Source organism: Alligator sinensis, unplaced genomic scaffold (genome assembly GCF_000455745.1).
Source record: "Alligator sinensis unplaced genomic scaffold, ASM45574v1 scaffold366_1, whole genome shotgun sequence".
Lineage (NCBI taxonomy): Eukaryota > Metazoa > Chordata > Crocodylia > Alligatoridae > Alligator > Alligator sinensis.
Window position 1 is genome coordinate 4,240,622 of NW_005841851.1, and position 23,799 is coordinate 4,264,420.

Genomic DNA, 23,799 nt, shown 5'->3' on the forward strand with positions numbered 1-23,799 from the left:
ATTTGAACTTGTCTACTTCCACCCTACAGCCACTTGATCACCTTTTGCTTATTTCAACTTGATGAAAGGTCCCTTCACCTCAGAAATCTCCTTTGGCATGCAAGTATCTATAGATTATGATCAAACTACTTCCTATTCTTCTCCTGAAAAACTAAGCAGCCTGACTTTTCTAGGTCTCTTTCTAGGCAGCTTTCCCATACCTTAAATTGTTCTTGTACTTAATCTATGATTTTAGAGGGTTTTCAAAATGATAGCTAGGGCAGAAGTGGAACTTTCTGAAGCATTCATAGCAAAGAAAGGGAGCTCTTGCTCATTATCATCCTTCCTTATTTGTTATCCCTGTTTCATTTTTCACAAATTGTAGGCTTCAATCCTGCAATCTCTTTCACTGCCTGAAGGGTGAGGGGAGCCGTTGACTTTTGTGTTGTTTGCTGCCTAAGAACCAACCTCTATAAGCTCTTCAGGGCAAAGAGGGCTTGCCTTGGTTTGAAGAGTGCCAATACACTTTCATTTACTAAATCATTATATTAATGACATTAACACAGGAATTCCTGGTCCCCAGTGTGATGCTCAGACCTCTAGCTCTTATTTGTCTTGCTTTTGGATGTGTAGTGGGCAGCATGCCAACAAAATTAGCACAAACATTTACTTAAATTAACCATGGAATATAGGCTATGCTATTACTTCAGGCATGCATTTTTGGACTATAACAATTAAGTTCCATTAAAAGATCCTCCCACAGACTGAAAATATCTAGGAAACAGGAAGTGTTTCAGGAATGCTGATGATTACTTAAAAAATGAGTGGGGGAGGGGGTAGATAATAACGGGAAAAGGGTTCACAAGGGCCTTTTTTTATTCTTTATTAAAAGAATGAATAGGGAAGCAGATAACAGGAAGAGAGCTCCCTTATGTGCTTTATTGAAAAGGGATAGACTTAAGCATGTGCCTAAGAGTGTTGTTAAATCATGGCATTGGCTCCTAACAAGACATGAGTTGAACTCTATTAGAAAGGTTCCCAGTGCAAAATGAATCCAGTCCTTCAACACTATTACTGTCTATTCTGAATTGAAGGGGTCAACTCCCTGGCACTGCCCTCTGCATCCTCACTTGATGTGTGTTCATATTGCAGTTCATCAACAAGGTTTATTAGGAGGCTTAATTGGTTTGGGTTAACAGGCATTTAAGCCAGTCCAAAGTAGTTGAGAATGCAATCAATGAAAACATCTAAACTCATTAAAAATGTGGACACAGCATAACTTTTGTAGATGGCTAATTACCTGCCTTCTTTAGCAAGTAGAATTAATTGCCTGAGAGGTGGCCTGAAGAAGCATGAAAAGAAAAATAAGAGCAGAATTACATCGACCAGACTACAAAAAAGCAGATAGCAACATATGAAAGCTTAATTTCCTGTTAAAAGGCTATAGCATAAGAGCCACTTCTGCTCCTTTGCCTAATACATAGGTGGGACCCCAACATATTTTTAACCTTATCAGATTTTAATAGAATTTTTAGATAAATTCTGAGTACTTAGAATTCTAAAGCTTTTCACTATTGCATAAGATTGGATGTCACAGGTTGCTATGCACTTAAAGGTGATTTCTGAAGAGATGGGCCCTTGAAGAGTAAACATTTCATGGGGTCTTTTTCACACCTTGGCTTCTTTTGCCCTGATCTGGGTTTAACAATGTCCTCAAGTTCAGTTCAGACTCTTGTACAAGAGAATAGTGTCTCACAAACTCAATTCATTGAGTTGCATCAGGTGCTTTCAAGACCAAACTGGAAACGATGTGAAGAAGGTTCACCTTGTGGTAGGGTGGCCATCATAGAGGACAGTCCGGTTGTCCTCTGTCCTCTATTGATACAAAATCAGATGTCTTCATGTCCTATGTTTCTCTTCAAGAGAAACATAGAGGACATAAAGGCGTTGGGTTTCATATCAATTCATAGATTCATAGATGTTAGTGTCGGAAGGGACCTCAATAGATCATCGAGTCCGACCCCCCGCATAAGCAGGAAAGAGTTCTGGGTCTAGATGATCCCAGCTAGATGCATATCCAACCTCCTCTTGAAGACCCCCAGGGTAGGGGAGAGCACCACCTCCCTTGGGAGCCCGTTCCAGACTTTGGCCACTCTAACTGTGAAGAAGTTCCTCCTAATGTCTAGTCTAAAGCTGCTCTCTGCTAGCTTGTGGCCATTATTTCTTGTAACCCCCGGGGGCGCCTTGGTGAATAAAACCTCACCAATTCCCTTCTGTGCCCCTGTGATGAACTTATAGGCAGCCACAAAGTGATAGAGGTCAGAGTAGCAGAAAACTGGAATGTCCTCTATGATGGCCACCCTACCTTGTGGACACAACATAATGGACACCAGGAATGGAACAAGGACATTAAATGTCCTCTCCATATCCCCTGTTCCACACTACCTGCTTGTTGTCTGGGACCTGCAAACCTATTTTTACGTCTCCTATTTCCCATCCTCTTTGCGTGTGAGCAATCTGGTGCTAGATATTATCCCATGCATCTCCATAGGTTCCCTGGGTGTCAGGTGGGATGTATGGGGGCACAGACTGTCAGCTCTGCCAGTCAACTACAACATGTTTTTGAAATATTGACAAAAATCTTCAAATAGCTGGTAGTGTTGAGGTGATGTTGTTGCCATGATGATCCAGGAGATACATGAGAGGAAAGAATTCTTATGAGTGATCTCTTTTATTGGACCAACTTTATGGCTGGGGGAGACACAAACTTTTGGGTACCACAGTACCCTTCCTCAGGCCTTTCAGTTCCTGATAGATTTTCAGCAGGAAGCTGTGGGTGTTTAGTACTTTAGTGCTAGGCCCTGATCTGGTATGGCGAACAGGACAGACAGTTTACTCTTATAGGTGGGAGTCAGTTTGTGATCAGGATCCAAAGGAGCACCAAAATTAGTCCCACAGGCAATTGAAAATGCTGCTGTACAGTCATGAGAACCTGAGTCTTCTGACTCCCAGTGCCATGCTCTAACCATTTGCCTGTGTTGCTGTCTCATTGGCTTTGGGGAGCACCGGGGGAGGAGGGGGGGGGGAAATGTCCTGTTCTGCAACCTACAGGAGTAGGGGGAGGGAGAGGAAAGTCTTTTGGGTCCTGTAGATGGTTTCTGTGGGTTTGGAGAGCTGTGAGGTTTAAATAATGAGCTGTTTTACTTAAGGTGTCATTGAGTAATGGCTCAGAGAACAAACAGATTCCAACATGGGCTGGTTTAGTTGAAATGTGATTAAAGAGCTGAGGCTCCAAAGGCAGACTGTAATGCCAATGCTAATTTCATGTAACACATTAAATTAACGAGGACAGTGGCTCCTGAGAACCCTGGCAAATTGGAAATTGCTTGATGCAGAAGCGATGCAATGATAACACAGTTAATTTTGCCCAGGGAGATGATGATAAAATAAATGGCTTTTAGATTAGCTGTCATTTAAAGTGAAACATCTGCCTGTAAGAGTCAAACACCATTCTCGCTGATGCACATTTAAAGCCATTAATGCCAGTGGGGTGACTGCAATGAGTTTGCATCAGTGGAAGCCGTGGCAGTGTTCTTCCCTGTGACATTATATATGGAAAATACAGTCAGCAAGAATGAGAGTCAAGAGGCTATTTCAACAGGGAAATGTCCATTTCCAAAATGTGTTGGTAAAAAGCGCACGCACGCACGCATGCACGCAGAGCTATATTTTGGAGTCTTCCAGCAGAAAAGTGAGGAAAAGGGAAAATAATGGTGGGGAGAAGAGATTAAATGGTGTAAAAACCCAGCCACCTTTTTTGAGACTCACGGAAGTTGGGAGCTGCCTCTGTTTAAAATTTTGGGCAAAGCTTGCACTTGAATATTTGCCATGCCTTCTAATCTCTTTCTTTGCCTCCTTGACTCTTAACACTTAAGGTCAGAAAACTTCATGAAACTCTGTTTGGGTTATAAATGTTTTAGCAGCTGCTTTCCCTTTTATATTCTTATGAGAAACATTCGATAAATACTTTATAGAGATAGGGATGTGGAGTGAGTGTGTTTCAGAGAGACATCTCTAGTCATTATTGCAAAGCTTTCCTTCATTATTCATTACTTCATGACAATGCCTGATGGTGTGTTTTCGTCTCCTCAGCTTGTTTGCTTCCCCATGCAGAGTGCTGATAAATTGCAATTACTAAACCTTTACCAATTTATAGCTGAGGCTGCATAATAGTAAAAAGAGAGCAGAGTCAACAGAAAAAAGAGGAATATTAGGTGGATTCTTGCCTGCAGCTTAACATTCAATAAAATATAGATGCTCTGGGGTCTTTGGGGCTAGTACAGCTTTAAACTGCCTTCAGAGCTAATTGGCGTCTTGGCTTTACTATGCACACAGCATAAGTAGGCCAGAAGCTCTTCATTACACCAGTATTAATCCAGGCTAATGCTGTTTGACTTCTCGGTTGTGTTGGATTTATACTAGCAGAAAAAGAGAATATGTCCCAAAGTGTTTTGCCTGGGAGACCTATAAGAAGAGTTCAAAGCAATGGGTAGCCTATAATTTAAGTGCAACCTTCTCTTCACAGCTCTCTTGCCCAGCCCCATGCAGCTGGAGTGACTGGTTCCCATGTATCCCTGCTTCTGCAGAAAAGCAAATAACCCCATAATCTTAGAGAATCACAGTTCATACTTCAGGAAACATACAGAATAGCCCTGCCACAGATTTTTTTATCTAGACATTTGAGGAGAAATGGAAATTATTTCCTAATACAAAAATATCACCCATATAAAATGTCTAATGACCAAGTAGGAGTGTAGGAGACCTGGATTTAAGGACTGTCAAACATTCACTTGCAACAACTGCAAATCATTGGAATGTCATGATACATTAAAGTTAGTATGTGTTAGGAGATAACCCTCTCATGAAAGGGAACAACTTTGCAACACCACAAGGGCATTTAACATGGACTGAACTACTTGAAAATACATCTGCTCGGATTTTAACTGCACTTAGTAAGTGGTAAGTTGAATGTGTGACACTGCCCATAGTGCCTGGAAGAGGAAGGGGCAATCTACTGCTAAATGCCAGCTGGTACATGGTGCATAGCTACTGCTGACTGGGGAGGCAGGGCTGGAAGAAAGAAGGACAAATCCTACTGTCACAAAGGGAATTCTAAGTCTTTGATTTGGACTGGACTTGGGGGCTCATACGAGACCTGCATGCAGAGGGCCTGACATAAACAATGCAATTCATCTCCATCTTTCTCCAGATATGACTGCAGAGTACTGTGGCTTGAGCACACATTCAGATGTGGCATTCATCACAATTCCATTGTTTGAGTACTTTAGGGTTAGGCTGTGACACCCGTACACGAGTTGAGCATTGCTAACTCAAGTGACAAGTAGTCATAGTCCTACTAGAGTTGATGCAACTCTTCCACTGGCTTTAAAAGGAGTTGGAATGGGTCCCAAAGCTTGTTAGTATGAAGGGCTGACCACTAACCCAGAACTGTAACCAAAACTACTTTAAAGGCTAATTATTGAGACTTGAAAGGCCTTGGAATCTCAATGCAGACTTCCTTTCTAGAACCTGAATAAAAAATGGATATTTTGAGCAGATTTAAATTCAATATTAGTGGCGACTGCCAAAGTACAGTGTAGACTAGTGTGCATATGTGAGTGTATTTTATGTGCCCACATATGTGGCCTCTGGAGACATGGCCTGGACAATTGCTAGAATGAAGAGAAATCAGCTGATTCTACTTGCTCTCAAGTTCCCGCAAATGCAGAATTAAAGTGGACTGACAGGAGTGTGAAATGCTGTTTAGCATTCATAATGATATGACGTAACTAATCAAACCCCTCTAGCTGTGACTAATAGAAAAGTTCTATTTGATATCCTAAATATATTAGTTGGAAGAAAGATGCCATAACAGATGAATCAGAAGCTCAGGCCTGGCCAAAAGATAAGAGCTTTGAGCTTTGATCACAATAATGTAATTGGTACAGAAAGAGGAGAGGGGAGGTGTGTGTGTGTGTGTGTGTGTGTGTGTGTGTGTGTGTGTGTGTGTGTGTGATAATGGTTAGGGCCTGTTGAGAGTGGCAGTCATTAATCTGGACCACAGCTAGTAGAGAAGAGGCTCCTACGTGACTTCATAGTACTTAAAAAAAACCCATAGTGATAGGAACCTGAAAACAGATTTGTCCCAGTACAACTCTGCACCTGGCAGGGGAGAGTATTACAGGATGGAATCTGGCCCCTATGTTTAAAGGAAAACTCCTGTAGGCTAGTAAAAATGTGCTCAAGGCACAGGATTTAATTACAAAGCACCACTAACAAATACCAAAAGAGCTTTTTAGAAGCAGGACGGTCTTCTAGCAGCACTGTCCAGGGGGTTAGGACATCTGGCTTCTATACCAACCCTGCTATTGGCTTTATAGGTAACATGGGTCATATTGCATCACCATTCCCTTCCATGTTTTCATGCTTCCTCACCACAACTTAATAGGCTCCTCTTGCATTCAGATAACTCCACAAACTGGGGCCTTAAGGCAAACACCCATTCCTGGGAGATGCACAAGAACATTTGGAGAGCTAATAGCATTGCTCTCAGCAAAGAGACTAAGGCATAAATAGACTATGGAGAGCAATCTGCTCTCTTCTGCCTTTGGGATGTAGGGACTCATTCTCACTGCTATTGCTACTGACTTGTACCAGTCATAAGTGAGTGGAGAATCAGTCTCCTGGTCTCTCCAGAATGAGGTTAATCCAAACGAGGTCAATTTGGGCACTCATGCCTTTTCTAGATTTGACTAGATACCTTCATTATTCATGAATGCCTTTGGGGCAGCTCTCTTTTCCTTAAGTTGTCTTTAAAAGTGGCAGACTGCAAGTGCCAGAGAACAAGGACAAGAATGTATATCAACCCTGCAAATGGTGAGAAGGGAGCAAATTTGCTAAAGAGAAGCTCTCAGCTAACTGACAGATTGTTCAGAGCAGAAGTGGCAACTAAAAGAAGAGATGCCAACACAAAAGCTGACATGGGAAGTCTATACAGCAGGTTGGTCTAGTCAGTCAGAAAGGATAAAGAAAAAAACCTTCTGAGGAGATGATACTGATATACAGTAAAATTCTTACCAGTTTATGATTCCTGAAGAAAAATCAGTATCCTCATCAAGGCTATTTCTTTTAGTTTGCAAGGGTAGCCAGCATGAGTATAAAAATATAATTTCATGCTTGGAAAGAAACCGTACTATGGCTTTCAATGGCAATCAGGAGAAATAATTACTCATCAGTGTCCCCAGTGTTAAAAACAGATTAAACGTTCTTGACCTTGAAAGGGGCAGAAACAAACTCACCCTACCTGCACTCTCAGGGTAGAACAAACAGTTATGTAAAAAGTCTAAGGTTACTGTTCTATGTCTGCTGGGTTGACTGAGTGGGTAGGGGAGGAAGTTTTATTTGAGATTACTGTCCTTCAGAGAACAGAGTAATGTATCCGGAAAAAGGATGGATTTGTTTCAGTTCCCTTTTAATAGAAATCAAAGTAGGGAAGCAGCCCTTGTTTCCCAGCATTGCTTTAAACTTTGTTGACAACAGCAGTTTTTACTCTCCTCCATAATTATGTTGTCACATTTCATGGACTCAATAGTACTGGATATAGAAAAGGCCTTGTAAACAGGTTCCCTGGAGGATTGGTTAAACCAGTGCAAAATGAATGTAAACAACTGCTGTTCTGGACACAATGCATCATTGTCCAGGGCACTCAGATCTGTAGACGGCATGTGTAATGTTCCAAGATTGGATTTTGCACTACCTTTGCATGGGTCTAAATGATAATGCAACATGACGGAGGGAGGGGAATGACAACCAGAATGGTACTTCCATCCTAGGGGTGTAACTAGGAATTTTAGTCCCCTTCATGGCAGTGATGGCAAGGTCCTCATCATCACTGGATGCCATACTTGCACCCCTCTCTAAGATGGTGCTTGGGGTTGGCATCCTGATCACCTATGCCTAGTTATGCTACTGTTTCATCCTGTAGCCAATGCAGTGTTCTCTGCAATATGGTATCTACTCACTCTAGGGTTACTCCACAGTGGTGGGACTTTCCAGTATTTCCTCCGTGGAACATAGTATAAAGCAATACTATGACAGTGCTGCTAACACATGCTGGATATCAGGAATTTGGTGAATGTCTTCTTGGTCCCTTGGGTCTTGTCTTACAGTTTGTGAGCTCCTTGGAGCAGGGACTGCTATTTAATGTATGTTTGCACAGCACCGAGGGCAAGTTGGCTCTTGCTTTGCTCTAGGCAACACCACAGTAGCAGTTCTGAATAAGAATAATGATCTAAAATATAGGCCTGTCTATCCAGGCTCTCTCCCTGACCTTCCTGTGGGTCAGTGAGTTATGGCCCCTTTTAAGCCACTCCTTTTAAAGCGGTCCTTTCTCTTTAGCCTCTAACCAGTTTTCTGTATAAAGCAGTGATTGTCAACCTTTTTCATTTGTGAATCCCTAAAAAAGCTTCAAATGGAGGTGTGGACCCCTTCGGAAATCTCTTACTGACAAACTTGTATTACAAATGAAAATAAGAACAACAATAACAATAATACAATTTGTGAATGTTTCAGTCTTAGATCACAGAATCAGAGAAAATCAGGGTTGTAAGGGACCTTAGGAGGTCATTTAGTCCAACCCCCTGCTCAAAACAGGGCCATCCCCAACCATATCATCCCAGCCATGGCTTTGTCTAGCCAGGTCATAAGACCTTCCAAGGATGGAGATTCCACAACCTCTCTAGGTAACCTGTACCAGCGCTTTACTACCCCCTTGGTGAAAAGGTTTTCCTAATATCTAACCTAAACTTCCCTTGTTGCCAATTGAGACCATTGCTCCTTGTTCTGTCACTGCTACCACTGAGAACAGTCCAGCTCCATCCTCTATGGAACCACCCTTTAGCTGTTGAAGGTTGCTGTTTAATCCCCCCAGAGTCTACTCTTCTCTAGACTAAATAAGCCCAGTTCTCTCAGCCTTTCCTCATAAGCCATGTGCCTCATCCCCCTAACCCTTTTTGTTGCCCTCCACTGGACTCTCTGCAATTTGTCCACATCCTTTCTGTAGCGGGGGGCCCAAAACTAGACACAGGACTCCAGATGCAGCCTCACCAGTGCCAAAAAGAGGGGAATAATCACTTCCCTTGATCTGCTAGCAGTGCTCCTACTAATGTAGCCCAGTATGCCATTAGCCTTCTTTGCATGTGACTTTTGGCTAATATTCAGCTTACTGTCCACTGTAAGCCCCACATTCTTTTCTGCAGAGCTGTTGCTTAGCCAGTCGATCCCCAGCCTGTAGCAGTGCATGGTGTTGATCTGTCCTAAGTGCAGGACTTTACATCTGTCCTTATTGAACCTTATGATATTTCTTTTGGTCCAATCCTCCAATTTGTCTAGGTCTCTCTGAATCCTAGCTCTACCTTCCAGTGTATCTACTATTCCCCTAAGTTTGGTGTCATCTACTTCCTTAGACATTGAAAGATCTTCAACATCCAATTTGTTTTGGTATTTCATTTTTATTGATACTAAGGGTGAAAACCCATTTTCTTGTAAGTATGTGGTGGTGAATGCCATCGAGACTTTAATGACTTATCTGTTAGATCAGGGCACTTCTTTTTTATTTTCCACCAGAACTGGGCAAGAGGTTCCTGCTCTTTCCTCCATCACAGGATAACTCAAGTAATTGCTCTTCGTCCTCATAGATTCATAGATTGTTAGGGGCTGGAAGGGACCTCACAAGATCATCAGGTCCAGCCCCCTGCACTAGGCAGGAAGGACAACTGGGGTTAGATGACCCCATCGAGGTGACTGTCCAGTCTCCTCTTGAAGATTTCCAGGGTAGGTGACTGCACCACTTCTGGAGGGAGCTTATTCCACAGTTTGAATACCATGACTGAAGAAGTTTTCCCTAGTGTTAAGCCTTAAATGGTCTTCCTGGAATTTGTGGCCATTACTCCTGGTTTTCCCTAAGGGTGCCCTGGTGAACAGTTGTTTGCCAAGCCCTTGATGTATTCCCCTGATATAGCGGTAATCTGCTACCGAGTCCCCTCTCAGCCTTCTCTTTTTTAGGCTGAAGCGTCCAGGGTCCCTCAGCCTTTCCTCGTATGGCTTGCCATGCAAGTCTCTGATCATATGGGTGGCTCTTCCCTGGACTCTCACAAGCTTTCCCATGTCCTTGTTGATGTGCGGCGCCTAGAACTGGATGCAGTACTCCAGCTGCAGTCTCACCAATGCTGAGTGAAGTGGAAGAATCACTTCCTTCATAGGTGATGCATGGGGGAGCACAGGAGGGCATGTGCCCCCCGCCCTGAGATTGGCCACCACCGGCTTTTGTGGGAGTTCACTGCCCCCGCCTTGCCACCGACATGGCTGCCAGTCGCTGCGGGCAGTCCCCACTTGCTGCCTCCCCCACCCAGGTCACCGCCAGGGGTGGCTGCGGGTGGTCCCTTCTCACTGTTCCCTGCCATGGTGCCTCCCCAGTCATGGGAGGCACCAGTTGTTCTTGACTTCCTTGGTTTTGCTTGAGATGCATCAGTTGATGCATGCCAGAGTATTGTTTGCCTTGCTGGCTACAGCATCACACTGATGGCTCATGTTCATACTATGGTCTATTATTACCCCAGGTCCCTTTCAGTCATAGTTTCATAGTAGCTAGGGTCAGGAGGGACCTGAACAGATCATCTAGCCTGACCCCCTGCCACAGGCAGGGATGAATGCTGGGTTCACAAGACCCCAGACAAGTGCTTGGGGCATTGTGGGGGGTTGTGGGGGGGGAGGGAAACTACTGCAGGCCTGGCTGCTAAGCTACTGAATTAACAATCATAGTTTCAAAGGACAATAAAAAGTCCGTTTTTAGATATGTGGGGAGCCAGAGGAAAAGCAAGGACAACACTGGACCCCTGCTAAACCAGATGGGACAAGTGACAACTGATGCCCAGGAAAAAGCCAACTTGCCAAATAGGTATTTTGCATTGTTTTTTCACCAGTCCCAAGGGGCGCCCCTGCTTGTTATGGGACAGAAAGGCCTGGGAGAAGGAAATTCCTTACCACCCATCAATGCTGACCTCATGAAGGAACACCCTAAGAGGCTGGACACCTTCAAGACAGCCCGACCTGACAGTTTACATCCCAGGGTACTCAAGGAGCTGGCAAGCATGGTGCTAGTCAGTATAGTGCTCCTGAGCCTGTAAGTATTTGGAGATTGTTCATCCCCAGATGGAGCACTTTACACTTCTCAATGTTGAACTTCATGTGCTTCCAATATGCCCAACTTGCCAGCCTGTCTAGGTCCGCCTGTATCTGTAGCCTATCTTCAAGCATGATCACGCTCCCCCATACATTGGTGCTGTCCGTGAACTTGGCCAGTGAGCTCTTTATCCCCACATCCAAATCATTGATAAAGATGTTGAAAAGCACTGGACCAAGCACCGACCCCTGAAGGACACTACTGGCCACTTCTCACCAAGACGACACAGATCTGTTCATTAGGACTCTCTGGGTCCTGCCCTGCAACCCGCTTTCTACCCACCTGACTGTCAAGCAGTTAAGCCTGAAATCCTCCAATTTTCCCATGAGAACATCATGGGATACCAGATCCTGAGTGACTGGTGCCTCCTGAATCTTGGGGGGCACCTGCGTGAAGCTGCTGATGGCGGTGACCCTGTCAGGGGGGGCACTAGCCCTACTGACAACATCAGCGTTGGCCCCCCGGGGGGGGGGGGGTGGCACGTGCACCCCCTACCAGTCACCTATGTACCAGATCAAAGGCCTTTGGGAAGTCTAGGTATATTATGTTGATCTCCCCTCTCTCATCCAGGTGGCAAGTTACCTGGTCATAGAAGAGGATGTGATTGGTAAGACAAGACCTGCCCACAATGAAGCCGTGCTGGCCGTCGTTCAGTATACTACCTTCTTTAGCTGTTAGACAGGACCTAGAGTTGCAGTCTGCTCCGAATGGATTACATATCCATTCATTCTCATTGCCCATTTCAGGGAAGTACTGGCAAAACAGATTTGAGCACCAGCAAATGTTCTGCAATTTTGCTTTTTTCATCACTGAGAAAAGCTTTCCTCATTACGTCAACCCATGTTCAGCCAAAAAGCTGTCAAGGGTTTCAAATGTATCACAGTTGTTTTCTCTTACTCAAGAAACCCAGAGTTGAAACTTCTTGATAAAAGCCATGAGGTACAGTCCCCTGCATACACAGGCAAGCAGTCAGCCAGGGATTCCCCACAGATAAACATGTCAAACCCTCACACAGCTGCACTATTACACAATTTTAGATGTGCTACGAAGATGAAAAGTTGGGGCACAGATTGAGTTAGTAGATGTCCCTATACCCCACAGACTTTTGTTGGTGGCCTCCCATCAGTTTTGTAGGACCTAACCTTTCACTAAAAATATGTGCAGTTCTTATTGTTCCAAATAAAGCTTTCCACAAGCACCTGAGGATGCTGCCAGTTTTCCCCAATCGAAATTCCATCCATCCAAACTAGTATGCACTCTCTCTGCCTCTGCCTGCCTGCCTGTCTGTCTCTCACACACATATGCATGCACCCATTCCAGTTTGCAAACTGATATCTCCAGGTAAGCAGAAGCGCCACAGGGCTGCAGTATTGCCGGGTCCCATATGAAGCAGCAGAAGAAGCATGAGGTGGGTCTGCCTGGCCATGCTCTGCCTGCTGGCACTGGGCTGCCTGCTGCTGGTGCTTGGGTGGCCTCTGGTCTTGCCGGGGAGCTGGAGCAGCAACAGCACCAGCAGCACTTCCCCTTTAGGTGAGGCCACCATCTTTACAGCCACCCCTAGATTTCAACCCTAGACCCTGGGTTGAAAACTACTGGTATAAAGCATTTGTGGTCTGCTCTGTATTAGTACTGGGACCCCATAGGATTCAATAGAAAAAGGGGAGATTCCATGGGTGCGTCTACACATCACCCTACATCACCAGAGCAACGTGCTATGTCTCTGTACAACACGCTACAGTGACGGAGCAATCATGTGAGTCTACATGTGACCGGCACCAACTTCGCCATAGCAGCATGCTCCGCTGTTTTAGCGCTCCGCTACAGCAAAGTAGTGGCTAAAATTAACCGTGCACCACATGGACGGCACAGTACAGGCAATTACTGTGCCGTGCTTTAGTACTACCAAAAGGAGGTACTAAAGCACGGCACAGTAACATTGCCATAGAGCGACGTGTAGACACAGCCCATGTGTTTCTTGTGGGATAACCTACCATATAATACTACCTAAAAATCAAGTGCCTTGCCCATCATGGGCCAGTCCTAATGATTCAGCACAACCTCCTTATTTGGCTCTCAAAGCATGGGAGGTCTTGATATACCTAGTTAATGGTAAATCTGAACAAACGAACATCAGTAAGTAGTGTAATTATTCACAAACTTTGCACAGTCATTTACAGTTTGTTCTGACAGAAAAATACAGTTAGCCAGAATTAATTTTCAGGTTATCCAGAGAAAACAGACGCTTATTAAGAGAAGGTTACATTTTAATAAATGCGCCCGTAATAATTTAAAAGAATACTGAATATTGCAGCTTGCACTTCTTAGTCTGTTTCCTGTATGTAGATTGCTTGGTCAGTTTTGCTAGAACGGTTATTCTCTCTGCTACTGAATCGTTTGCTTTTGCTGTACAAAGTACCAAATCCATACTGTGACATAAAATTCACAGAGTATACATAAAAGACACCTGGGACACATTTGGATCTCACAACACTTCATAAACTTATAACCATTTCCCTTATTTTCACAGCCTATGAACAAAAATAATAGCAGAGTCATTAGGCAAAACCAAGTAAATTAATGAACACTACAGCCTGAATCCTCTCGTTTAATTCTTGTTTTTAGTTTTTTAAGTTCAGTGTCATCTTTATCAATTAGGAGCCCATAAGCTGTGGTTTTCCAGGCTCCTGCATAATGGTGCCTTTCTAAATGACGTTGCGCAATCCGATGAAAAGCTTTGGCTAAAATTTCCCTTCCGGGGCCATTTGTGATGCTGCGCAAGGCCAGGGACTGTCCCAACTGCAATGCCTCAATGTACTGTTGAACTGCTGCTTCCTCCTCTGAAGTTAACAGGAGCAGGTGCCCCTTTGAGCAGTGGTCCTCAACTCGAGTTTTTAGGCTATTAGACTCATGTTTCTGGATTACTTGGTCCATGTCCTGCAAGGCTTTGCCATATTCCTTCAGATGCATCAGACATGCTGCGCGCTGCCGAAGATACCTTGGATGATTGTTGCTTGTCAAAATAGCCAGGGAGTAGTAACCCAGAGCCTTCTCATAGTGCTGGGTCTTCATCAGTGCATTTCCTTCTTGAGCTGAAGCCTATGGACAGAGAAAACTGGCAAGTATGTCTTTAAAAATGAACTAGAGAAATAACAGCAAAGCAACTGTTTGTGGAAGGAAAAAGAAAAGTTATCATGAACCAGTTGATATACTGTGCTGCCTAATAAAAGGCAGGATAAGGGGGTTGTACAGGTGTAAGGGAATGAAAAGGCTGATCTGCAGGATCCCTGTCACTAGTGCTAAGGCACAAGACAGGAAGACTCCAACTCCTAACTCCCCAGTTACATTTTTAGATTTGCATGCTGCAAATCTCCTTAATGTGCAAATTACAGAGCTATGGAAACATCACCACACCACATGTACCTACGGAGTTGCTTTGGAGGTCGTTGCTGCATGGAAGTGAACAAAATTATTTTTCAAGAGCTGTTTGGATTGTGCCTTTTCATCCATTCTCCAGTGGCTTGCATAAAACAAATTAATAATTTTCCTTCCTGAATGTGTAACTCTTAATTAAATGCTCATGGTGTCCCAGTTCTATCAGCTCATTTAAAAAGAAAAATATTTAGCTGGCAGCAGGACCATAACTGGTGCAAAACCTGTCAAATATTTCTCAAGCTGCCATGATGAGAACACAAAGGTGGAACTGCTTGTAAATATTTGCATGTGTTAGTAGCAGAGATGGGTCTCCACTGAAAATAAAGATTCAGAGAGTCTTCAGACTGCAGGAAAAATTAGCCATTTGCTGGCTTTGCTAACTATTAATCTGGAATGCAAGTGAGCTACCAGACCTTGTCAAAAAGGAAAACAACAACAACACCACAATTTAGAAGGCTGAAAAGCCACATAATTTGTTAGGGTTAGAAAGGTCAACAAGGAAAACTCCATTAGAACTATGTGCCTCTAATGGATTTCTCATTATTGCTCTTTACTGCTAATAAATGAAGTGGTGCTTTCACATGCAGTAGCAGAGTGAATACAAAAGTTATAAACAAGACCATCTCCAACCATCTCCGTCTCTGGCAAGACCAAATTACACAAGCAGAGGCTATAAATTCTGGGTAGCTGTTTTTACTAGCGCCATCCTTTGGAGTTGCATATCACCTCCTTTAGCCTGAGCAGTTAATGAAAACCAAAAGTCTTATCTGTTTTTGCAGTTAAGGAAGAGAAATCGGTGGAGTTAGGAATTGATGTAGTTCTGCTGATTTACAAGAATGTACAAAATCTTGCTTTCCTGAATACAGGAGGAATCAAACAACCAGAGATCCTTTCTCCACTCATGGCATTAACCAAACCTGTCAGTTGGCCCCCGTGACCAAAAGCCAACATTCTTGGCTTATTCCAGGCCCATGCACTAGTAGTTCAGGCTGTCTTCTCAGCCTGTTTCGGGGTAGGGTCTTTTGCCCACCCACATACTCCCTTCCTATACAGCTCACACTGTTTAATGATGTAAGCATTTTCTTTTATTGCTTGGGGTAAATCCCAGTGCTGGTGAAAGGCTGTAGATCAATAGCTGATGGAGAATGCTGTTTGATTCATCCACAGTACAATATAAAACAAACAAGATTCCCTTACAGCAAATGTTGTCCAAGAGAGACTCTGTTTTAGGTTAGGAAGATAATTTGTTTTTGGCATATACCCAAAGGGAGATTCACCTTTATAATGGGCCTACTGGGAGGCTTTTATAAGCCTGAAGCAATGTATAAACCTCTTGCTGTTTACCCTTGGTGTCTGGCTTTTTTTTCTGAGGACACTGTTGGTTGAGATGGTGGTTTTCAGTTGCGGGGACCTCACCCAACAAGGAACTGGGCTGAAACCATCTCATGTCTCACAGATTTCATAATTGGCATTACAGTGACTAGCTTTCTACTGAACTGGAGTACAGAAAGTTGTTACTTAATGAAGCCAACTATAAGGGTGAAATAGGTCAGCTGGAGACATCATATCCAAAATACTTCCTTTCAGCAATATGAAACATCAACTGCTAACAGTCTAGGAACAATACAAGCCCAATCACTGAAAGATTAGGACTGTGGGATTCTCTATATGATCCTCCTCACCAACTCTGAGATACAGCTCCAACAGCTAGAAATGCACAACTCTCGGTGAGGTCAGCTGCTGTGCCTCAGTAGGGTACTATGAACTTCAGCAGGTCTGGTTCTCAAAAACGTAAAGCAATCTATTTGCAAATATGTCAAACCTGTTTGTCTAAAGATTTGAAGGCCACCCAATGTAATTTATGCACACAGATATTTTTCACAGCAGCTACCCAATGATGTAGATTTTTCTTAGCCGTCAACATCTTTAACAGGCAAATAGAGAGAGAACTGGGAAAGTGTTATTCGGAAGCATCTCAACACAAGAGCATTCCTGGTATTGCTAGCTCACCTTGTCCAAAAATGGAATATACCATGGAATATATTATTATGCGTGTGCATTTCAAAGAGACATCTTCACCTGTCTAAATGCAAGCCTTTACTTCACAGCAGAACAAATCTGCACATTTTTGGTGGCTGTCTCAGACACCTCCAGTCCCCACTAACTAGTCTTTTGTTGAACTCCATCTAATAGAAACCAGGGTAAATTTCAATCCCAACACCAGGGCATAGCAGCGGTGCTTCTTAAATGGAAGTGCTTCTTTGACTCATTCAGATGGAAAGTAGGTACCCTGACACAGCCAGATGTAAACCAGCCGAGGTACAGCAAATTACAGATTACTCCCCTCAACCAAAGTCACAAGGGGTGCTGTGAGAACTAAATTATATAGTAAACATGGTGCTTGTGATATTGCAAGCTGCTTTAAAGGAATTGCACAGGACCTATTTCAATGTACAGTACAGAGACACTAATTAGCAGCCCAGTTGTACATCTGCTTCTGAACAAAGACATGCAAATAAAAGACCTACAGGAAGAAGCTGTTAGAAACCAACGTGGAAAGCCAGCCAGCAGCTTTATACTTAGAAAACACCTCTCTTTCCTGATCACCAGCCCAAGCTTGACTGTGTTTAAATGTTTGAAAATTAGGATGACAGCAGACTGTGAGGCGAGGAGACCTAGTTCTCCAACTTTATATGAAGGGTTTCGGTGAGATTCTCAAGGCAGTTTGGGGGAATTTGTCATACCTCCCCTGCAATTCAGTGGAAGGTCTGTGTCTAAATTATCTAGATCAGTGGTCTCCACCCTTTTTAAGCAGAAGATTACTTTTTGAATTAAAGTGCAATCCAGGATCTACCTGAGCCACACGCCCTCTGCCTGCCCGGTGGCAGGACACACATGGCATCACACCTCTCTTGGGGCAGCTGTAGTGGTACTTGGGGCTCAGAGACCAGCACGTAGCAGCAGTTGCCTTTGCTCTGCACACAGATCTTGGGGGCATGTGCCCCCTGGGCCTCTGCCAGGGTGCGCACAGTGGCAGGAGACCCCCAGCACCCCTGGATGAGCCACCCGAGCTCCAATTGTCCCATTACCCAGCCCGGCTGGGGCCCCATTCACCCCAGCCGCTGCCCCTGCCTCTGCCCTATTCCCTCCCTCACCACGGGGGCCTCAATCTGCCCCCCATTGCTCCTTCCCTCCCTCACAAACTGACCTGCTGGGTGGGGGGGCATGCATGTGCTCATGCACGCATGCACTCAGCCCCCCCATACTGAGATCAATTGTCAGAGGCTCCATGATCGACCAGTCAGTTGCAATCTACTGGTTGCTGACTACTGATCTAGATGCTTTGAAAAGTACAATCTTCATTTTTTCCAAACAACCGGCACTGCTCTTTTAGCCAGCTCTCAGTAACATGCGGGATGATCAGCTTGCTGTATCCCTGTAAGGACCAAATTGAGACTTGTGGGATTGCACAGCTCACACCAGGGATGATTCGGGCTCTGACACAGTTTCTTCAAAGATGCAGTTGGGCATGTCACCTGACTGCCAAATCAGAAGCTGCATTTTTGGGAATGTGAACTGGCGCTGAGGAATGACACTTTAATCTCTGACTCAGAAACTGCATGGTTAAAGCTGAACTGGTTAGAGACAACCTACTTTCCCCTGGGCTTCTGGAATCAAATACATCTTTTGGATTCCTAGGCCCAGAATGACCTTTCAGCCATTTCCGTAGTATAAGGATTGCTTTGGAGAGCAAATATCTTTCAGAGTAGGATAAATTTATTACTTGTAATTACTTTGCTTATTAATTGAAAAAAACTCTTGCATATATCCCTGAGATGGCCTTCCTCTAGTTTTTTCCATTCAGATAGTCAGCTGTAAATTTAGGTTTAGCTTTTCAGTCCAGGTACCAGGATAATGACAGCACATTTCTATATCACCTTTCAGCTACAAACACTTCAAAAACAAGGTGATAGCAGTGTTTTGCATTTAGTGGTTTGAGCAGATGCTGAGAGCTGCTCTGGCTGATCTCTATTTCCAGTTCTGTTGCTGACTGCCTGGGGTAAGTCACTGAACCGAGTCTCAGTTTTCCAGTTTGTGAATTGGAGGTGAAAAGAAAGCCACCCTCACCAGCAGTTGCATTTGGATTGCTCAATTAATCTTTGCAAAGGAATCTGAGGTCCTTTTTTCCTTATTTTTAGTGCAAAAGGTATCCGGTTGTCCAGTTTCTGTGATTATATCAAGAGTTGTCTTTCTCACACACACATGCCCTTAAATAAACTTGTAAGCCAAACAAAGATTTACAGGTAAGCCTCCCCCGCCCCCCAGTTTGAAGTGAAAAAAAAATGTTTGCTGCCTCCTTTCTACTGAAAGTAATGAGTGGAGCTACCTTGATAACAACTTCCCCCAAATCCCTGAAAATCAAAGCAGGGCTCACACTACAGCTTTCATTGTGGTTCTGAATTTAAAACACTGCAGCATTCATGGGGAGTTCACATCACAGGCTAATCTCTCATGAAATAATCAAAGCTAGGAAACCTTTTGCAGATAAGACAAGCGCTCTCCGAAGAGACCTCAAAGTGTCTGCAGTCGAAATGTGCACAATGCCTGAGATTTAAAAAAAAAATTAAAGAGGCTTTTATTTTTAATGCTCCTATTGAGTCCCCCCTCCACACTTTTTTTTTTAAAGCAGCCCAGCCGCTCAATCTCTGATATGAGGGAGAAATGTTTCATATTAAATCAGCCCTCCGTACATAGTTTTTGTCCCGGCCCTTTTCCAAAGCTGCTAACAAAAGATGGACACATGCTCCCCCTCCCGCTTCAGAGGATTTCACTAATCTGTTGCCCCAATGAGTTTCCAAAATGTCAGCGTAGTTTCAGCACTATTAAGATTACATGTTTCTTATCAACAAGAAAGGAAAAGAAAAGGTAAGGAAATAAAAGGAAGGAAAGAGAAAAGGAATCCTGTGTTTCAAAACAGTGCTGAGCCTTCCATACAGTGTGATGTGGCTGCTCTGAAATTCAGCTGGAAACCTAGTCTTCATTTATAGACACCTCCCCTAGGGCTCCACAGAAACACGTTTGACTGTACCTTTATCTCCTTTATAGAGTCAATGTTTGCAAATTGGCTCTAAAATCTCCTAACTGTTCTGCCAGCCGAGTGAACTTTCTACATTATCCAGAGGAGAGGGGCTCTTTTCACTGTAATGGAGTATGTCTAGGGACTGGTAAATTAATACTTGTTTACTTATGTCCTCCTGCTGTCTCTAAAATACATACCAAAGTACTCCTCCAAAAATGCATTTAGCATATCAGCATGCTGTTCATTTGCTTTGTAACATGGGATGAAGCATAACAATATAGCTTCCCACCAGGGCATGCACAATCCACAAATTGAATAAAAGGAAGCAAACTGATTCTCAGAAAACACAGCTTCTGGGCAATCAAAACTGCAGATGCTTGAGTGAATGTTTAGAGCTGCTCATCATCAAACTGACCTTGTTCTGGTTTATCACTGGAGCTACTCTTGAGCTGAGCAAAATTTTTCAGGTGAAACTTATTTACAGTGGAAAATGCATATTTGGGTGAACTGAGAGAATTTGTGAATTTGTGTCCAGCTTGCAAACCTGTTTGAGCTGAATTTTATTTTTCAAAGTCAAATCATTGCACTTTAGCATTTTCAGCATTGAAATATCTCAATGCTTTGTTTCAAAACAATGTTGCAGCATTAGCAGTTTTCCTACATTAAATTTTCTAAAGTTAAAGAAAACTTTAATTGGAATGAAATATTCAATTATACTGAAGCCATTTTTCATAGAATCATAGAAAATGAGGGTTGGAAAGGACCTGAGGAGGTCATCTAGTCCAACCTCCTGCTCAAAGCAGGACCATCCCCAACTAGATCGTCCCAGTCAAGGCTTTGTCTAGCCAGATCTTAAAAGCTCCAAAGATGGATGTTTCACCACCTCTCTGGGTAGTCTGTTCCAGTGTTTTACTCCCCTCCTAGTGAAAAAGTTCTTCCTAATATCTAACCTAAACTCCCTTTGCTGCAACATGAGGCCTTGTTTTGTCATCTGTCAGCACTGAGAACAGTCTGGCTCCATCCTCTTTGAATCCCCGCTTCAGGTAGTTGAAGGCTCCTATTAAATTCCCCCTCAGTCTTCTCTTCTCCGGACTAAATAAGCCCAGTTCCCTCAGCCTCTCCTCAGCCTTTCCTTATTTTTTATTTTGGCAGAAATTTGGCAAGACCAAGAATTTTTTTTTTTTGGGTAGACCTGAAAAGATTAACATTTCTTGATTCAGCCAATGAAACCAAAAATGAGTCCTTTGTGTAGCTCTATTTCTGTCATTCCAGTACTAAATGATGGGCCACCTGATATCTTGTTAAATATTTATCTATCCATTTGCCTATATGTTCCTTTGAACAGCCTGGTTCTCAGTCACTTAGCTTCTGAGTTAGCAGGACATAGGCAAGTCAACACTGGAAGGAGAAAGGCCAAAGCATTCTTGTAAGTGGTGCAAGAGCTAGTTCTGGGGAATCAGCAGAGATCAAATCAGGGTCGCTTCACTGAAAGCCATGCTCCAACTCAAACCCAGCCCCAGCCCTACCTTCCAGAATCAAGATCAGAAGAAGAAAGCAGTTCATGCTCCTGTTATTTAAGATCCTCCTACTCTTCTGGGAGTTCTGCAAACCATGAAGCTCTGTCCTAATTAAGTAAGAAATGTTTATGTAACCTAATTTCACCTCTTCTTTTTTCCCTCATTGGGTACCCACACTGCTGGCAGGCTGAAACAGCTTCCAAAGCAGAGGGATGCATGATGGGTTTAGAGGAGGAATCAGAGAAAGTTATACCTGAGAGAGAGATTGCCGCTGCTTGGGCTCTAAAAGCCTCAAGAGGAATCCCAGGTCCTTGTGGTCTTTCTGAGCTAAGACACTCAAAGTATGAGCTGCCCGTGGTATGGTCCTTCTCTTCAGCTGCAGCATGGTGAGCCGTGCATTGGCAGATTCATCAGTAACAGTCTGGCCAAATGCCTTCTGGAGATGAGCAAGGGCCTCTTCACACCTCCCTGTGGGATAATACCAATATGATGACTAAATGATATATGCCATGTCCAGAAAGAGACACCAAGCAAATCTCTATCTGTTGTATCAATGTCATATCTAAAATGCTCCATTTACTCTAAGACCATTTGCCTTTAATCAAAAGCATGTTCTAGCTTTTAGACTTTAGAGATCTATTGTACGTTAATTGATTACTATGGAACCACTAACTGACCAAGTATTTGTAACTAAGTCTGATTGTCCTCAATTTTTTGTGAAGAATGCCTTGCACTGAAAGCTTGAATTGCCGTGCATTGCCTGGTTGAAGAATGCCATTCAAAAGCTTGTCTAAATTTATCCCAGCCCTGCAGATGGTCCAATAAAACATATCATCCGCAAACATCCTTGCCTCTCACATAATTCCTGGACCATCATGGCTATATCACTGCAACAGTACTCAATCTTTTAAGCACTTTCCAAGGGAAAACCTCTATATTTTCAGCAGTAGCAACAATGTGTCTTTTTCTACCATTTCACCTGCAACCACTTTAATCTTGTCAAGTCTAAAACCTTTGGATCGGAAAATCCTTGGATGGGAGCCGTGTCTCATGATGTATATTGTTAAGCACAATGCTGGCACTATGTAACTCCTACACTAAGTGCAAATCTCAATTCAGGCTGAACTATGGAGCTGTCACTGGTTTCACCATAGTAATAGGTCTGATTGAGTCTACTGAGTAGCTGGCATAGAAGACCTCCAAAGATGGACTGTTTATGAGCTGTAGCAGATGTTGTTTTGGCAATGAAAGTGGCTTTGCTTGGTAATGCTGGGCACAGAGCCTCCTCCCAAACCTGTCTCCTGGAAGAGATGACGCCAAGAGCAGGGGAGAAAGGAGGCTTTATGTTTGGCTTCATTCGAGTTGGCTTAATTGCCATACCCCTCCTTAAATTCACCTGTAGTATCACATGAATGAAATAGCCTTAAGTTCCTTGTCTAAACTGTGGCTGTGGGACGTTTATGACTTTCAATCGTAGAAGCGCCTACATTCCAGCAGCATGTGGCATGATTTCTGCACGCATGGTTTGTAAATCACTTCGGAGTACAGTGCCATATGTTGTCGGGGCTAAGTACAGACAGTGAAAAAGCCTGAGGCAGAATCAATTCAATCTAGGCAGTGTCCTCTAAGTTGCATAAGTTGAACTGATAACCAACTGAACTGACTTTCAGTTTTCAATTAGGAAAGGCAGGGGGAGGCCTGTCCTGACCCAGGCCAGTAGGCAGGGGATGCTGGAGCACGTTTCCCAGCCTGCTGGCCATTGCCAGCCCAGCCAAGTGTCCCCAACTCCTCTGTGTCCCCCCACAGAGGGTTAAAGAGCCCCCTGTCCAGGTGCTGGTGCACCTTGGGGGAAGTTTGCCCCAGCCTGGCTTCCTCAGCCCAGACAGACCTGGGGAGCTGAGGGGAATTCCCACCCTGCCCCTTCTGAGCTGCTGATCGCTTCAGCCACTGCCCCAGGAGGGAGGGGGGAGACGTCCTCCTGGCTGGGTGCCTGCCCATGTAGCCCAGCATGGGGGCACCAGGGAGCTCCTGCCTCCCCACCCCAGCCCAGGCTCTGGGCAGCCTCAGGGCGCTGAGGGGAATCCTTCCCCACCTGAACCCCAGAGTTGCTTGCCTTAGCTGTTATGAGTCTCTGGAATAGCCCAGGACAGCTTCAGGGAGTGGAGGGCAATTCTTGAAACTCTTTTGCTGAGCTGCATGGGCAGGCACCTGGCCAGGAGGGCTCCTCCCTCCCTCCCTCCTGTGGCAGCCGCTGAAGCAACCAGCAGATAGGAAGGGGGAGGGGGAGGACAGCTGAGGGTCGAAAAGTCCCCACCACAGGGGCTTTCCCTCTCCCTACATGCTGTGTAGACCCTGGATAGGGTGGTTCGGGGGTCTGTTCCCTTTTGGCTCCCCCACCCGTTGTCCCTATGGGCTTATGGAGGCAGGCCGGAAGCAGGCCAAGGAGCAGTCCCTGCTCCACTGGAGCAGACAGCATAGCCCAGGGCTTAAAA

General features: G+C 44.2%; 1 protein-coding gene across 1 annotated transcript in view; it reads right to left on the reverse strand.

The window, feature by feature from the left end:
• Positions 1 to 13,508: 13,508 nt before the first annotated feature.
• The window catches only part of TTC34 (tetratricopeptide repeat domain 34), a 55,607-nt gene continuing 45,316 nt past the window's right edge, over positions 13,509 to 23,799 (reverse strand). Inside the window, exons 7-8 of the mRNA XM_025211877.1 lie at positions 21,561 to 21,775; positions 13,509 to 14,374 (exon numbers count right to left, since the gene is read on the reverse strand). Coding sequence (XP_025067662.1) covers positions 13,853 to 14,374; positions 21,561 to 21,775 — 737 coding nt within the window. The 3' untranslated portion in view covers positions 13,509 to 13,852. The remainder of the gene's footprint in view (positions 14,375 to 21,560; positions 21,776 to 23,799) is intronic.